General features: G+C 37.8%; 1 protein-coding gene across 3 annotated transcripts in view; it reads left to right on the top strand.

The window, feature by feature from the left end:
• LOC149163589 (uncharacterized) overlaps nucleotides 1-13690 on the top strand; it is a 135981-nt gene that overhangs the window by 82389 nt on the left and 39902 nt on the right. For all 3 annotated transcript variants that reach the window (XM_089431782.1, XM_089431780.1, XM_089431781.1), the window contains exon 10: nucleotides 4543-4731. In XM_089431782.1, coding sequence (XP_089287908.1) covers nucleotides 4543-4731 — 189 coding nt within the window. The remainder of the gene's footprint in view (nucleotides 1-4542; nucleotides 4732-13690) is intronic.

Raw genomic sequence — 13690 nt, 5'->3', positions numbered from 1 at the left:
CTTTAACATCGTGTAAGTTACTATCAGAAATGTTTTTCTCAGCCCTGGCTAGAAAATTCTTTAAGCATTTATGAACTCAAATCTAGAAGTATTTCTCATCTTGCAGATGACATACACTTATTTTCCATGCTTTCAACAACACTGATATGCACATTTCCATTGAGACATTACTTATTGTTGTTGAGTTAAGCTTTGGAGTATCCACAGTAATAACCATTATTCGTCAACGTTTCAAATCCCAACAGGGATCCATCATCAGGACATTGGTGAAACAGGTCATTTTCTGCAGAAAAGACTAAAAGAACATGGAGCAGATATTAAGAACAAAAGGTCTCCTGATGATGGATCCCTGTTGGGATTTGAAACATTGACAAATAATGGTTATTACTGTGGATACTCCAAAGCTTAATTCAACAGAAATGAACCACGGATGTCTAAAATCCAGAATTACTTATTGTTGTGTGTATCTCTTAGTGGGAATCTGTAAGATGCAGTACTTTTGGTTCTTTTATCTTTGATATGAGGAAAGTAAGAAAATATCAATGTTGCATTAATTGTTATCGGGATAATATCGGCGCGAGGAAAAAATCGTGAAAAATCGGAATTATCGGGAAATAATCGTTCGGTACAAAAAAATTCATTTTTTTTCAATTTTTTTAATATCTAAACCATCTACAACATAAAATAAATACATTGACACATAAATATGATAAAAGAACTAATATATAAGATGTTTAATATCATTTCTAGTGCTAAAATCACGCATAACATTGAAACATGTCCTGAATAGTAAGTCCTGACTCCTGAGTCCCAACTCAGCCTCAAAATATCAACAAAAAATATGATAATGTATCACATCATGTCATAATGTCATATACAATAAAATGAAGAAATAACTAAAGTCTAATCCTATTGATTTCCTCTGCCCCTCTTGCGGGAAAATGCCACAACTTTCCCTTTCCCTTTAGATGTAGATGCTGGTGGAGATGACAGTGGAGTTTGATGTGCTCTAGAAGCCGAAGAACTAGAAGTAGGAGCTATAGGAGGTAGACCACGTCCTCTACTGGTGGTAGTGGTAGCCCGGGCAGGTGGTGTCACCTCCTCCTCCTGTTCCTCCTCCTCCTGCTCCTCCTCCCTCTCCACTACATCCTGCACTAACCAATCATCAGCAGACTCCATGAGAGGCCTCTCGGCCTCAACCCTCCATGCAGCAGTGGTGTCAATCCCATCCAATGAGATGGCATCCACATCAGGTGTCCTCTCAAGTTGACTCACCCACAATCGAAGATTGTAGTAGACGTAGACCATGTCATTAAGTCGCTGGGACTCCAACCTGTACAAAGATCATGAAATAATAATTAATAATTATAAAAAAAATATTGTTTAATGAATTCAAAAATTTATTTGGAAATTTGCAATATTTTAAATGTTTAAGTGTTAACTTGTTGCGCTTCTTGTTGTGTATTTTTTCAAATACACTCTAGTTGCGCTCACATCCTGAGGAGCTACATGTTTGGCTGAGGATGCAAATGGAAAGCTTTTGCAGAAGGGGTACCCTACCACCATGCATTCTCCACCGTGCATATACAACAAAATTACAAATAAATTTCTAAATAAACATAAGAAAAAATGGAATTTGAAGAGACAATGAAATTTGAAATAAAGTTACAAACTAAAAAATACTTGGCATTCTAATCGTCCTATCAGTGATAGCCATCTCAAAGCCAAATGTGCCACCTGCCATCCTATATGTCTCAATTTGTTTAGAGATCTCTATACGTTGTTCTGGAGATCGCACCATCTTCTGGACACAGGATAAGAATCCATCCATGATCTCAACATCAAAATCAAACCCACATGCGTAAGAAAATGCAGGGTTCAGGAAAAGCCCAACAGCATGAATGGGACGATGGAGTGTGTTGTTCCATCGCTCATCAATCACTCCCCATAGGAGGAGTTGTCTATGAAACCCATCATCTCCCTTACTATCATAGTAGGCCCAAATGGCTTTTTTGGCCATGTCCATGGCCTCATACAAATAGCCCATTGCGGGCTTCTCACCATCAACCAACCGAAGAACCTTTACCAAAGGTTCAGTAACGGCGCACACCTCCTGCACTCTCGCCCAGAAGTCTCCCTGGTATGAAACTAGTCTGCATATCGCCTCTCCTTCTGGTTTGCGGCTCATTGGCAAAGCATGCCACTCCTCTGAAAGAAAAATTCTCTTCACATCCGACATAGAATTCAAGAGGGATTGAAGAGATATGAAACTGGTGGCAAACCGTGTAATGGCGGGGCGCACCAACTCTTTGTTGTTGGTGAATCTTCTCATCAAGCTTAGCACAGATGTATGGTTATATATAAATTTTGTAATGCTTTTGGATGAATCAACAATATCTTTGACAAAGGGAATTTTCCCTATGTCCTCCAACATCAAATCAATACAGTGTGCAGCACAAGGTGTCCAAAATAAAGTAGGATGCCTATCCATAACCATCCTGCCAGCAGCAACATAATTTGCAGCATTGTCCGTTATGACTTGGACAACATGTTGTTCACCCACCTCCAAAATAAACACATCCAGCAAATCACATAAAGTTCTTGCATCTTTGATTTGTGCAGATGCATCAACAGATTTGATAAACATAGTCCCCTTGGGACAACTAACCAAGAAATTTATAAGGGTTCTCCCCTTTTGGTCAGTCCAACCATCTGACATAACAGTGCATCCTGTTTGTGCCCATGATGCCCTAAATTCCTCCAATCTTTGGGTGTAGTCACGCTTTTCATTTTGAAGAATTCGGCCTCTGAAATCATGATAAGAAGGGATTTTGTACCCTGGGCTAACACTGGCAATAGCATCAACAGTAGGTTGGAAAAATGGATTATTCCTTACAATGCTGAAAGGAATATCACTCCAAAGGAGAAATTTTGCCAGCAACTTGTCAGCTTGTTCTTTCTCAGTTCTTTTTAGCATTGAACTGATAGATGGCCGTGAACCAGGTGTGGTTCGAGGAACAAAAAATGATGTGGTAGCTACGGGATTGGTTGATGCTGCAGTAGAACCAGTGCCACTTGGCCCACTTCCTTCAGCTGACTTTTTAGTTGTCTTTTGAGTTCTTCTTTGGCCTCTCTAGTCTGCTCTAAATTTTCCAATGCTCTCATGGCTCTTTGGATAAGTTCAGGATTTGTATTTGTACAAGGCCCCACATCTTTTCCAGGGATTTTTGCAAGGTGAAACTTCAACCTGTACACCCCCCGGACATAGGGTGGCCACACAACTTGCAACTCAAGTTTAGTCTATCATTCGGAGAATCAGGTACACCATATTCCCAGAAAGGATCCAATTTCCTTGGCATGTTTGTTTTTGAACTTTGAAGTTGCAAACTTGAAGTCTTGATTCTTGAATGGTGTTTTGGTGCAGTTGTGAACCTATGGGAAAATAAAGATTACAATTTAGCATTTACAAAATTACAAGTTACAAATTTACAATTTAGTATTTTAATTTTTAATTTTTTAACATTGTACATTTTAAATCCAAGTTACCCAACCTAAAACAACCATTCCAAAGTTCAAAGTTTCAAACACAAGTTACCCAACCATTCCAAACCCAGGTTACCCAACCAAATGGCAAAAACAATGAAAAATACATAAACAATATTTAAAAACAATGAAAACAAAAAAAAAATTGGTTCCCATAGTCATACCAAGTTACCCAACCAAAAACAATGAAGAAATACAAAAAAATCTTTAAAAACAATGAAAACAAAAGAAAAATGGTGCCCATACCAAGTTACCCAACCAAAAACAATGAAAAACATACAAAAACAATGTTTTTAAACAATGAAAACAAAAAAAAATTAATCCACATACCGTTTCTATAGAGAAATCGGTGGTCTCCTCTTGATTTTTTCCTTTAAGCACTTAGATTTAGCTAAAAATCCTCTCCAGCTTGGTCTCCCAGCTCTTCTCTGCCCTCCGCGCGCGACTGTCCAAATGAATTCATAACAAAAAACCAAAAAAACTATATAAAACCTCGCTGCCGCGAAGCCCCACGATTTTTTCCGTTTTTATCGCGATAATTTCAATAAAAATCGGCAAAAAAAATTTCCGGCGATTATTTCGTATAGTTATCGCGATTTTATCGGGACAGCAAAAAAATCGCGATGATTTCATTTTATTGCGATATTATCGCGATTTTCACAACACTGGAAAATATATTAATGTCCACAAGTTAAAAGCAGTCAATGGGAGCAAAATTGTATACCTGTCAAAATATTAACGACAAAGTATCTTTTGAATAGCAAGCATTAGAAATAAAGAATTCCTTTGGACCTAACAAAATGATGAAGTTGTAGCTTGGTTGTCTGTGATTTCTTTCCTTTTAAGAAGCTTGAACCTTTCAAAGATGGAATATGAAACAAGGCATTTGAAATTCATTAAAGCTCATATTTGTGCTGTCAGATGATCAACTTCTATTGCTATAAAAGGCTAGTGGTAACTTTCAATTTTATCTATTATAATCTATTATCTTTGTCACAGGCAACAAAAGGCCGGAGGACTGGGGCTGATGATGTAGATGGACCTGCCCGACTTCCACTTCTTGGTGATTCTTATTATCGGGATGTGCTCTGTGAATATGGAGCCTATTTTGCTATTGCTAATAAAGTTGATCATATACATAAGAATTCGTGGATTGGCTTTCAATCTTGGAGGGCGGGTGGGAGAAAGGTATGATTTAGATATCAGAGATTGTGATGTGATATTCATCATGAAGCTTTTACTTTTCCTCATTTTGTCTCATATATGTCATGGCGTTTGTTTGCACGTCAACGTTTTAGACATTTCTCACATTTACTCCATTTTCACTTAAATTTTTTGATTGGTCAATACAAGTTGTTTGGGAACTAATTCTAATGCTGCTGATTTCTGGTCTTTTTGTAATTCTGGTTAAACCCTCTTTATGTTTTTTGTGTTGTGTTTGGCAGAAAAAACTGAAAAAAGAGAAAAACCATGCTGTCATACTTGTAGTCTTAGAGTAGAAAAGAAACTTGTAGGTTCATCATTAGGATTTGCCACTTTGTGATTTTTACAAGGAGCATCATCAGGTGGACTGGGAGGAATTGGATGAGTTAATTACTGCTAACTTATCCTCTTTGTAATGGTATGGTAACTTGATGGTTTCTTGTGAACTTTGGGTATGGTTTTTGTTAGATTTCCAAGAATAAAAAGATCAACCTGGGAGCAAGTAATGGAATAAAGAAGAAAATCAGGCATGCATCAAGTAAAGATGATGAATCCCTGTCGGGATTAGATATGTGTATGAAGAGACCTTTTTGTTTCTTCTTCCCAGTTGACACCTCTCTGTACCTCTCCCCAATCACCCCCTTTTAAAAAGAGGAAAAAATATTTTGCAATTTCAAAAGGAAATGAATGAATTATACAGATTTCTCCTCATAGACTTTTGAATCCTAAATTAGGTTGGGGTTGCATCATGTTCCTTATAGGAACGTGCTTAATTTTTTTAGATTCCTGTTGAGAATTCATTATTCTGCTGCTTATAAGGAGAAACATTTAGTGTGGTTTAGGAATGTCCAAGTAATACGTACTTATGTTCTAGCAAATGGATTTTATGCAGCTGTTAATGGGGACTTTAAACAATAGAAGTGAAATAACCTTAGGAGCTTCCATGTTGAAAGGCAATCTCAAGTAAACAATTTTAGCCTGAGATTGCCTTTAGGAGAAACCAACTTTTGTTCATGTGCTTTGCATGTAAAAGGAACACTATATCCTTGGGGAACATTGGATTCATAGGTAATCTATACAGTGGTGGAGATTTGGTGTTTTACATTTCAATGAACAACTCACTGCAAAAACAGAGGCAGATACTACGATACTACTGCTTATTGTGAGATTAGATGCTGGTACCTTGATGGGCCACTCTACTTATTAGGAGCTAGTTATGCACACAAGATTATCTGATAAAGTGTAGATAAAGGTGTCTAGATAGCATCATAGACTTTTTTCTTTCTAACAATTAATTGGAAAAGGGGGACTCAAACCTAGGTGATACTTCAAGATCTCATAGTTAAAAAATGTGTTGAACTTTGGCTACTGCCACTGGAATCTTGGACATAGCTCCACAATAGATTCTGTTGGCAAACTGCCAAGTTACATGCTACTACTGCAGTTCTTGGCAGAGGGCAGGCCACCTTACCAGCTGCTTTACATCCTTGAATGGGAAATTGGGCTTATATTGTTGCCAATAGAGTTGCACCTCCCTCATTTAGTGTTACTTAGGGACCACATATATATCCATAAAAAGTTTTAGGTAGCTTTTTGTATTGATTGATGAGGGTGTGCATGTTTCTTGATAAATAATAACCATATGGCATTGAGATCCAGACTCTACTTTTAGGCTTTAAGTTATACAATGTTTTGCTTTTTGTTTAGTGCTTTTGCAATTTGCTCATGTGTGTTCTACTCCTAGACACTTGTGTTAGAGATAAAGCCAAATTTAGAACTTAGATGTATTAGGACTTAAAATTATAATAAAGTATCTCTAATAAGGTGATGTAATAAAGGGGCATTTAATGGAGTAACCAATGTAGTGGTTAATAGTTAGGTGTCTAGGAGTTATATAATGTCCTAATCCTCTCTTACCGTGCAATGAAACATTGTATCATGTAATGAAACTAATGGATCCACTCATTGTCATTCTAATGTGTATTCCTGTCCATTCTTGTGTAAAACCATCAGGGGATCAAAGCCATGATAAGCAGTTGAGGAAGCGAGTGAAGGAGTCGAGGGATTGTTGTGATTAGAGAAGGCATTGAGGCACTGCTGACACAAAGCGAACATAAGATAAAGACAACAAGCCAAATCTAAGTTGAGGATAAATTTTAGGGTGATTTGAAGGAAGTCAGGATGTGTTGAAACTTGAGAGAGAGACTTGATCTATCTATGTTATGGGCATAAACTCATAGATGCTTTGTAAATTGTGACAAGATCACAACTAGAAAAGAGGAATAACAAAGTTTGGAAGTGTGGTCACCAGAAGAGAAATTGATTAGGGTGAATGGCAAGTTCATTTCTTTGTTTGCCACCATCGTATGAGGGTTTATAGAATGCTATAATCATATTCTATAGTGCCCTTAAAGAGAAGACCACGATTAGGATTAAATCACAATCAATTTTTGATGGATTTTTTTAGAAGAGCTGCCAAGAGATGAACTGGATGATATAAAGAAAAAAGATGAAGTGCTTTTTGTTGCCACCTATGAGAGCTGGCAAATTGGGATGATATTAAAATAAAAGAAATGAAGCATTGCTGTGAAACAGTGGAAAAGTCAAACCCAACTATTGGGGATAAAGAGATGCAGCTGATGAACTGGATGATATAAAGAAAAAAGATGAAGTGCTTTTTGTTGCCACCTATGAGAGCTGGCAAATTGGGATGATATTAAAATAAAAGAAATGAAGCATTGCTGTGAAACAGTGGAAAAGTCAAACCCAACTATTGGGGATAAAGAGATGCAGCTGTCACATAGAGAGGAGTTGTTTTTATTTATCCAAAAAGCTTGTAGCTATTAGAGTACAGTTGCAAGAGAATCAGACCTGCCCTGAGAGGTATGCTCAGTGATCAAAATTGAATGGTTGGTCAATTGGAAGGGCATATAATCATTCAACCTTTCCAGGCTGAAAAGTTATAACGATATTTGTACTTCAATTGAAAAATGTAAATTAAATAAACTTTTCATTAAAAAAATAAAAGTTAAACATTGTCATTTCAAATAATTATAATTTTAAAAAAAATATCAAACAATAATTACATGAAATTTTATAAAATTTCAATTAATACTAAACAAATAAATCAATTCTTCTTTCAGATGGATCTCACACTGCCTCAACCGAATGTAAATATATCCGAAAATAAAAACACGAATAATTAATTTGAACCCTGATTCCCCAACCCAACCTATGACAAGTACAATCTGTCCATTGACCTACTTGGCATTGATATCTAAAACAACAAATCCATTCCATTCATTGGTCTGCTTCGCATTCATATTGAAATTGTAAAAAACATGAAAATTGATGTGTTACCATTTAAATTATAGAAATGAAAACGTCAATGCACTGAGTTCTCTGATAATTGGTTCTCCTCAAACTCTAATCAGTGCAGACTCACCCGATCCTCATCCATGAAAACAACTGTAACAAGCAAGGTTATTTCATTATTATTTTATATGATTTGCATAATGAGGAAGAGGTGACCCAGAGCAATAATCATTGTTATTGGACATCTATTGCATAACTATGTAAATTGATATGAAAATAAATCAATTCAAACATTCAATCCATAATTACAACAACTGATGAGGAAATAAATCAGAGAAGAATTGACCAGGGGAGATGAAATGCTCTGGCGAGTTGAATTCTATGAAAAGCAATGGAAGAAATGTTGAAGACACTGAGCTTAAATAAAAATTGAAGGAGTGGGCTGTAGAACAACACTAGGTAGGAAAACCAAACATGCCACATGACTATATCTTTGATAAAGATTACAAATTTATGAGTTAGCTGCCCACTGTCTCAATTTTATTAATTGTTCCACGGGGAAAGGATTAGTAGCTTTATTTATTCAATAATGAAAATACATAAGCGACCACTCACTTCTCGCTCACCCCCATTATAATGTATGATTCCAAGCAGTATCCTGTAAATAAGCTCTGTTACATGCAATACCATGGACCAATACTATGGGTTATGAATACCACATGCCCAAAAAACCATAACTCATTTGGCACCGTAACATTCCAGAAGCTACACACACACGCACTGAAGACTTATGAGAACTTGGAAGGACCTTCCTGAAGCCTCCACAGCGGCTGAACGCACGCGACCTAGCCTAGGTGAACGCAGTTCCCAGCCGCCTTCCTGCGCCCCCTGCCGATTTAACGGAGTAGACAGATCCTCTAGAAGATGGAGATCCATCCACAGATCATCAACAAGAGAAAGAAGAATCTGCAAATGCTTTTGCATCTCTAATATCTGCCATTGGACCTCCAAAAACTAGGCTGTCAATAACCAAGTCTGTGAAGAAACTTGATGACATTCCTGAGATATCCCTCCCTTCGACTCTCCCTCGTCGTGTAGCGCTGTCTCTAGCATAACGATGATAGGTTGGTCAGTTTACAGGTTTATGGCCATCCCCCAAATCTGTCCAGAAATGGGTCGAAAGAAATTGGACTTCTTCAATCACTGGGAAAATCTCCATAAGATTCTGCGGAAGAGGGTATTATACCTTCCATTTTGAAACAAAGGAAGACCGTGATTTAATCTTCAGGAACGGCCCATACTTCATGGACATGCGAGGATTATATTTAAATAGATGGACCCCTGATTTTGATCCTGAAATGGATGTTCCCAGCGCCGTGCCGGTGTGGGTTAGTCTACCTCATCTCCCTCTCCACTGTTGTAGAGATGAATCGGTGAAAGCTATCGGGAATGCTGTGGGGAAATACGTTGACAGATGTGAACCAAAAGAGAATATGCATGCGTGCACGAGGATCTGTGTTGACGTGGATGTAGGGAAAGGTCTTTCGGAGGCAGTAAAGATCAAAGTAGACCAATGGGCGCATATACAGCAACTGGACTACAAACAAATCCCCTTCAAGTGCAAGGTATGTCATCAATACTGTCATTTTGCAAATAGATGTCCAAAAAAAACAAGAAAATGAAAATGCAGAAGAACCCGAATCCAAATGGGAACAAGTCAAAAGGAAAAAATCGTCCAACAAACAGACCATTCCCCCTTCAAACCAACCTCAGGCTCCCTCAGAACCTTCTCCATCCTCGCCCAATGTAGATAACCCTTCCTCCCTAGCTAATACCAACCCTTTCGGCCCCTTGGAAGAGCCCTCAGCTCCCCTCTCCCCCTCCCTCCTCCCATTTACTCACGCCTTCAATCCCTATTACCCTTCGCACTCCACCTCCTCCATCAGTGGACAAAATACTAACTAGAAATCAATCCAAGGAATCCCTCCAAACCCTTGAACACCAAAAGAAAGCAGGAAGAAAATCCAACAAGGAGCTGAGAGATGAAGCGGCAACTAAAGAGATGGCATTAGGAACGCAGCAACCCATGGATTCCTTCTTTGGGAAAAGTTTCGGGAATAATGAGAAAAATCAAAATCAGCACAGAGGGAAAGGTCCCTCATCTCACCAAACAAACAAGTAATGATTGTGGTCTCCTGGAATTGCCGTGGTCTGGGAACACCCTTCAAAGTGAATGCAACAAGAGATATTCTAGCAAAGGAAACCCCAGATATATTCATGCTTCAGGAGACCAAAACAAGCTTCCAGGAATAAGAAAAAATGATAAAAAATTTAAAAAATTATGAAGGAACAACACAACAAGCCATAGGGGCCTCAGGAGGAATCTTTACACTATGGAAGAAAGGAAAATGGGAAATGATTCAGCAAAAAAAGGAACAATTCTGGATCCAAACAAATTCAAAGGAAACAAACACCAAGGAGCAATATTGTTTTATCAACATATATGCTCCAGACCAATGTAGGGAAAAAGAGCAACGCTGGAACACGGTTCAAGAAACTTTAAATGAAACACAAAACAGAAAAGTAATTTTGGGAGTGGACCTCCACCTGATCTTAAATATTGAGGAGAAATTTGGAGGGTCCTACCATGCAGACCCATCTAGGGAGGCTCTTGAAACAATCATGGAACAAAACAAGCTAATTGATATCCCTCCAAGTGATGGAAAGTACATGTGGAACAACAAAAGGGTTGGAAAAAGTAATATAAAAGAAAGATTGGACTAAATATTGGTACAAGAAAACATCATCTCCAGTTTTAATTCAACAAGATCAAAAATTATTCATACCACGACATTTGACCACAAGCCGGTTGCAACCACTTTGGGAATGATGGACAACCAAGGGCCGTTACTGTTTAAATACTGTCCAATATGGGACAGCAGTGAAGATTTCAGGAAACTAATCTCAGATGTGTGGTCATAGAAGGTCACAGGTTCGCCTTACTTTTTGTGGGAAACCAAGCTAAATAATTTGAGAAAGGAAGTGAAAATATGGGCAAGAGAAAATGAAAAGCAAAATAAAAAAAGAAGGGAAAAGCTGATAAAAAAATGGATAATTTACAAGAGGCAAAGGAAAACAAGGAGGAGGATAAATAGGATCATCTACAGGAAAATGAACTTTTTTGGGAAATATACAGAGAAAATCGAAAAGAAGAAAAAGAGGTGAGATTAAAGTCAAGAAGCTTATGGCTCAAAGCAGGGGACAAAAACACAACATTCTTTCACAACTCCATGAAAATGAGAAGAGCAAGAAATCAAATTGACAAAATCCAAGTAGACGGACAAGAAATTAAGGGAGTGGAGGAACTAAAAAAAGAGGCACACAATCACTTTAAAAACCTCCTAACAACAAATGGAGAAGCAGTAGACCATGATAATTTTCTGCAGCATACTCCAAACAAGATAAGTGAAGGACAGAATGCAGAAATAATGAAAGAAATTTCAAAACAAGAAGTAAAGGCAGCAGTATGGAGCCTTCACCCGAATAAGGCACCGGGCCCGAATGGCTTCACAATCGCCTTCTATAGGCAACACTGACAAACAATAAAAAAGGACTTATTAAGAATGGTAAAAAATGTGTTCAAAAACAAAAAAATGGGAGGCAACACAAAATCTTCCTATCTGGCATTAATACCAAAGGAAGCTAATCCCTCCACTTTCAGTAGATTTCGGCCAATATCCGTATGCAATTTTTCCTACAAGATAGTAACAAAGATTATAGCCAATAGAATAAAGAAAGTTCTCCTTGAGATAATTTCGGAAAACCAAGGAGGTTTTGTTCCAAATAGGCAGATCATCGATAATGTAATAGTGGTCTAGGAAACTATCCACTCAAGCATGCTGAGAAAAGAAAAATGAATTATAATAAAATTAGACATGGCCAATGCTTTTGATAGAGTTAGCCTCCCATACCTCATGGTTGTCCTAAAGAAATTCAGGTTCTCAAAAGAAATTATCGAGGTCATCAAGGCTTGTATCACTGATCCATGGATAGCACCACTTATAAATGGAATACCCAGTGACTTCTTCCAAAGCTCCAGAGGATTGAGACAGGGATGCCCTCTATCTCCATTTCTATATATAATAATGGCCGATACTCTAAGTAGAGCACTGGACAAAAAAAGGAGAGAAAGAATCTTAACTGGCCTGCAAATCTCAAAAGGAATTAAAAGTATCAATCACTCTTTGTTTGCTGATGATACTCTCTTGTTGGGAGGTGCCTCATGCATAATTGCTCAAAGATTTAAAAAAGTCATGGATAATTTTTTGCAGGTTTCTGGTGGTCTTTTAAAAAATACTAAATGTAGAATTTATGGTTGGAATACCTCTTCCCGAACCATGCAAAGAATCTCACAGATTCTTGAGATCCCTATACAAGAAAGCTGGAACCATTTCTTCTACCTTGGACTACCCATTTCAAAAGAAAATATGAAAGCAGAGTTGTGGAGTAAACAAATTGACAAAATGAAAGAGAAAATTCAAAAGTAGGGAATGATGTGCCTGAACATGGCAGGCAGGGTAATCCTAATTAAAGCTATGCTCACGATGCTCCCAATATATCAATATGCTACAATTTTGGCTTTGGCTAGTGCACACAAGCAAATGGAACTAATTATAAGAGGCTTCCTCTGGCAGGGAGGGAAACAAGAGAATAAAAAATTCAGTTTGGTAAAATGGGAGCAAGTAACTTTGCCTTATGATAAAGGAGGCTTATCTATAAGGCTACCCGGCTTGATGAATGTTGCTCTAGGGATTAAAATCATTTGGAGAATGATAACTGGCAAGGATAGCTGGTGGAAAAAAACTCTAGCCTCAAAATATATGAACCACCCAAGAACAAATCTGTTGTTTGAAAATGTTCCAATAAGACCGTGCACGCAAGTCTGGAAGCTTGTGAAGAAAATGATACCATCAGCAAATATATCTCAAAAATGCCAGGCAACAACAAAAATGTCATGATATGGGATGATAGAATAATGGGGAAGGAGCCTTTAAACCTTCTTTCAGGCCATGAAGACATACAAAATTGGATGAAGGATAGAGGAATTACATCTCTTCACTCCATCTCTCGTTGGGAAAATCGAAATTGGCAAGAGTGGTATATTCCAGGTATCCCTCCAAATCTAAAAAGTCAATGGGATAGCCTTCTGCATCACCTCAAAGGAGCAACACCAACAAGCATGGAGGAGGATGACACAATTGTATGGGACCCGAGTGGAGGAAGCTATACAGTTAAGACTGGATATACAACTCTACAAGAACAACAAAATCAACAAGACTAGGCTCCTTGGAAGTCTATATGGAAAATTGAAAGCCTCCCAAAAATCAAAATTTTCATATGGACCTTGCTAAAAGGGAAAATTCTTACTATTGAAATCCTCAAAAGAAAAGGATTCTCTGGTCCATCAAGGTGTCCGATGTGTTTAAAGGAAGAAGAATCTATTCAACACCTCTTTCTGGACTGCACTGTCACCAAAGAATGTTGGAAGCAATTAACCAGTCCTTTGGAAGTTGATCTAAATTTCTCCAGAACTTTCATGGATTTCTTCATAGAATGGAAAAAAACATAC

This window comes from Pinus tabuliformis, chromosome 5_1 (genome assembly GCF_031772625.1).
Source record: "Pinus tabuliformis cultivar Carrire ecotype Pingquan chromosome 5_1, CPIR1, whole genome shotgun sequence".
Lineage (NCBI taxonomy): Eukaryota > Viridiplantae > Streptophyta > Pinopsida > Pinales > Pinaceae > Pinus > Pinus tabuliformis.
Note: the sequence above shows the minus strand (reverse complement) of the source record. Positions and strands in the feature narration are given on the sequence as shown.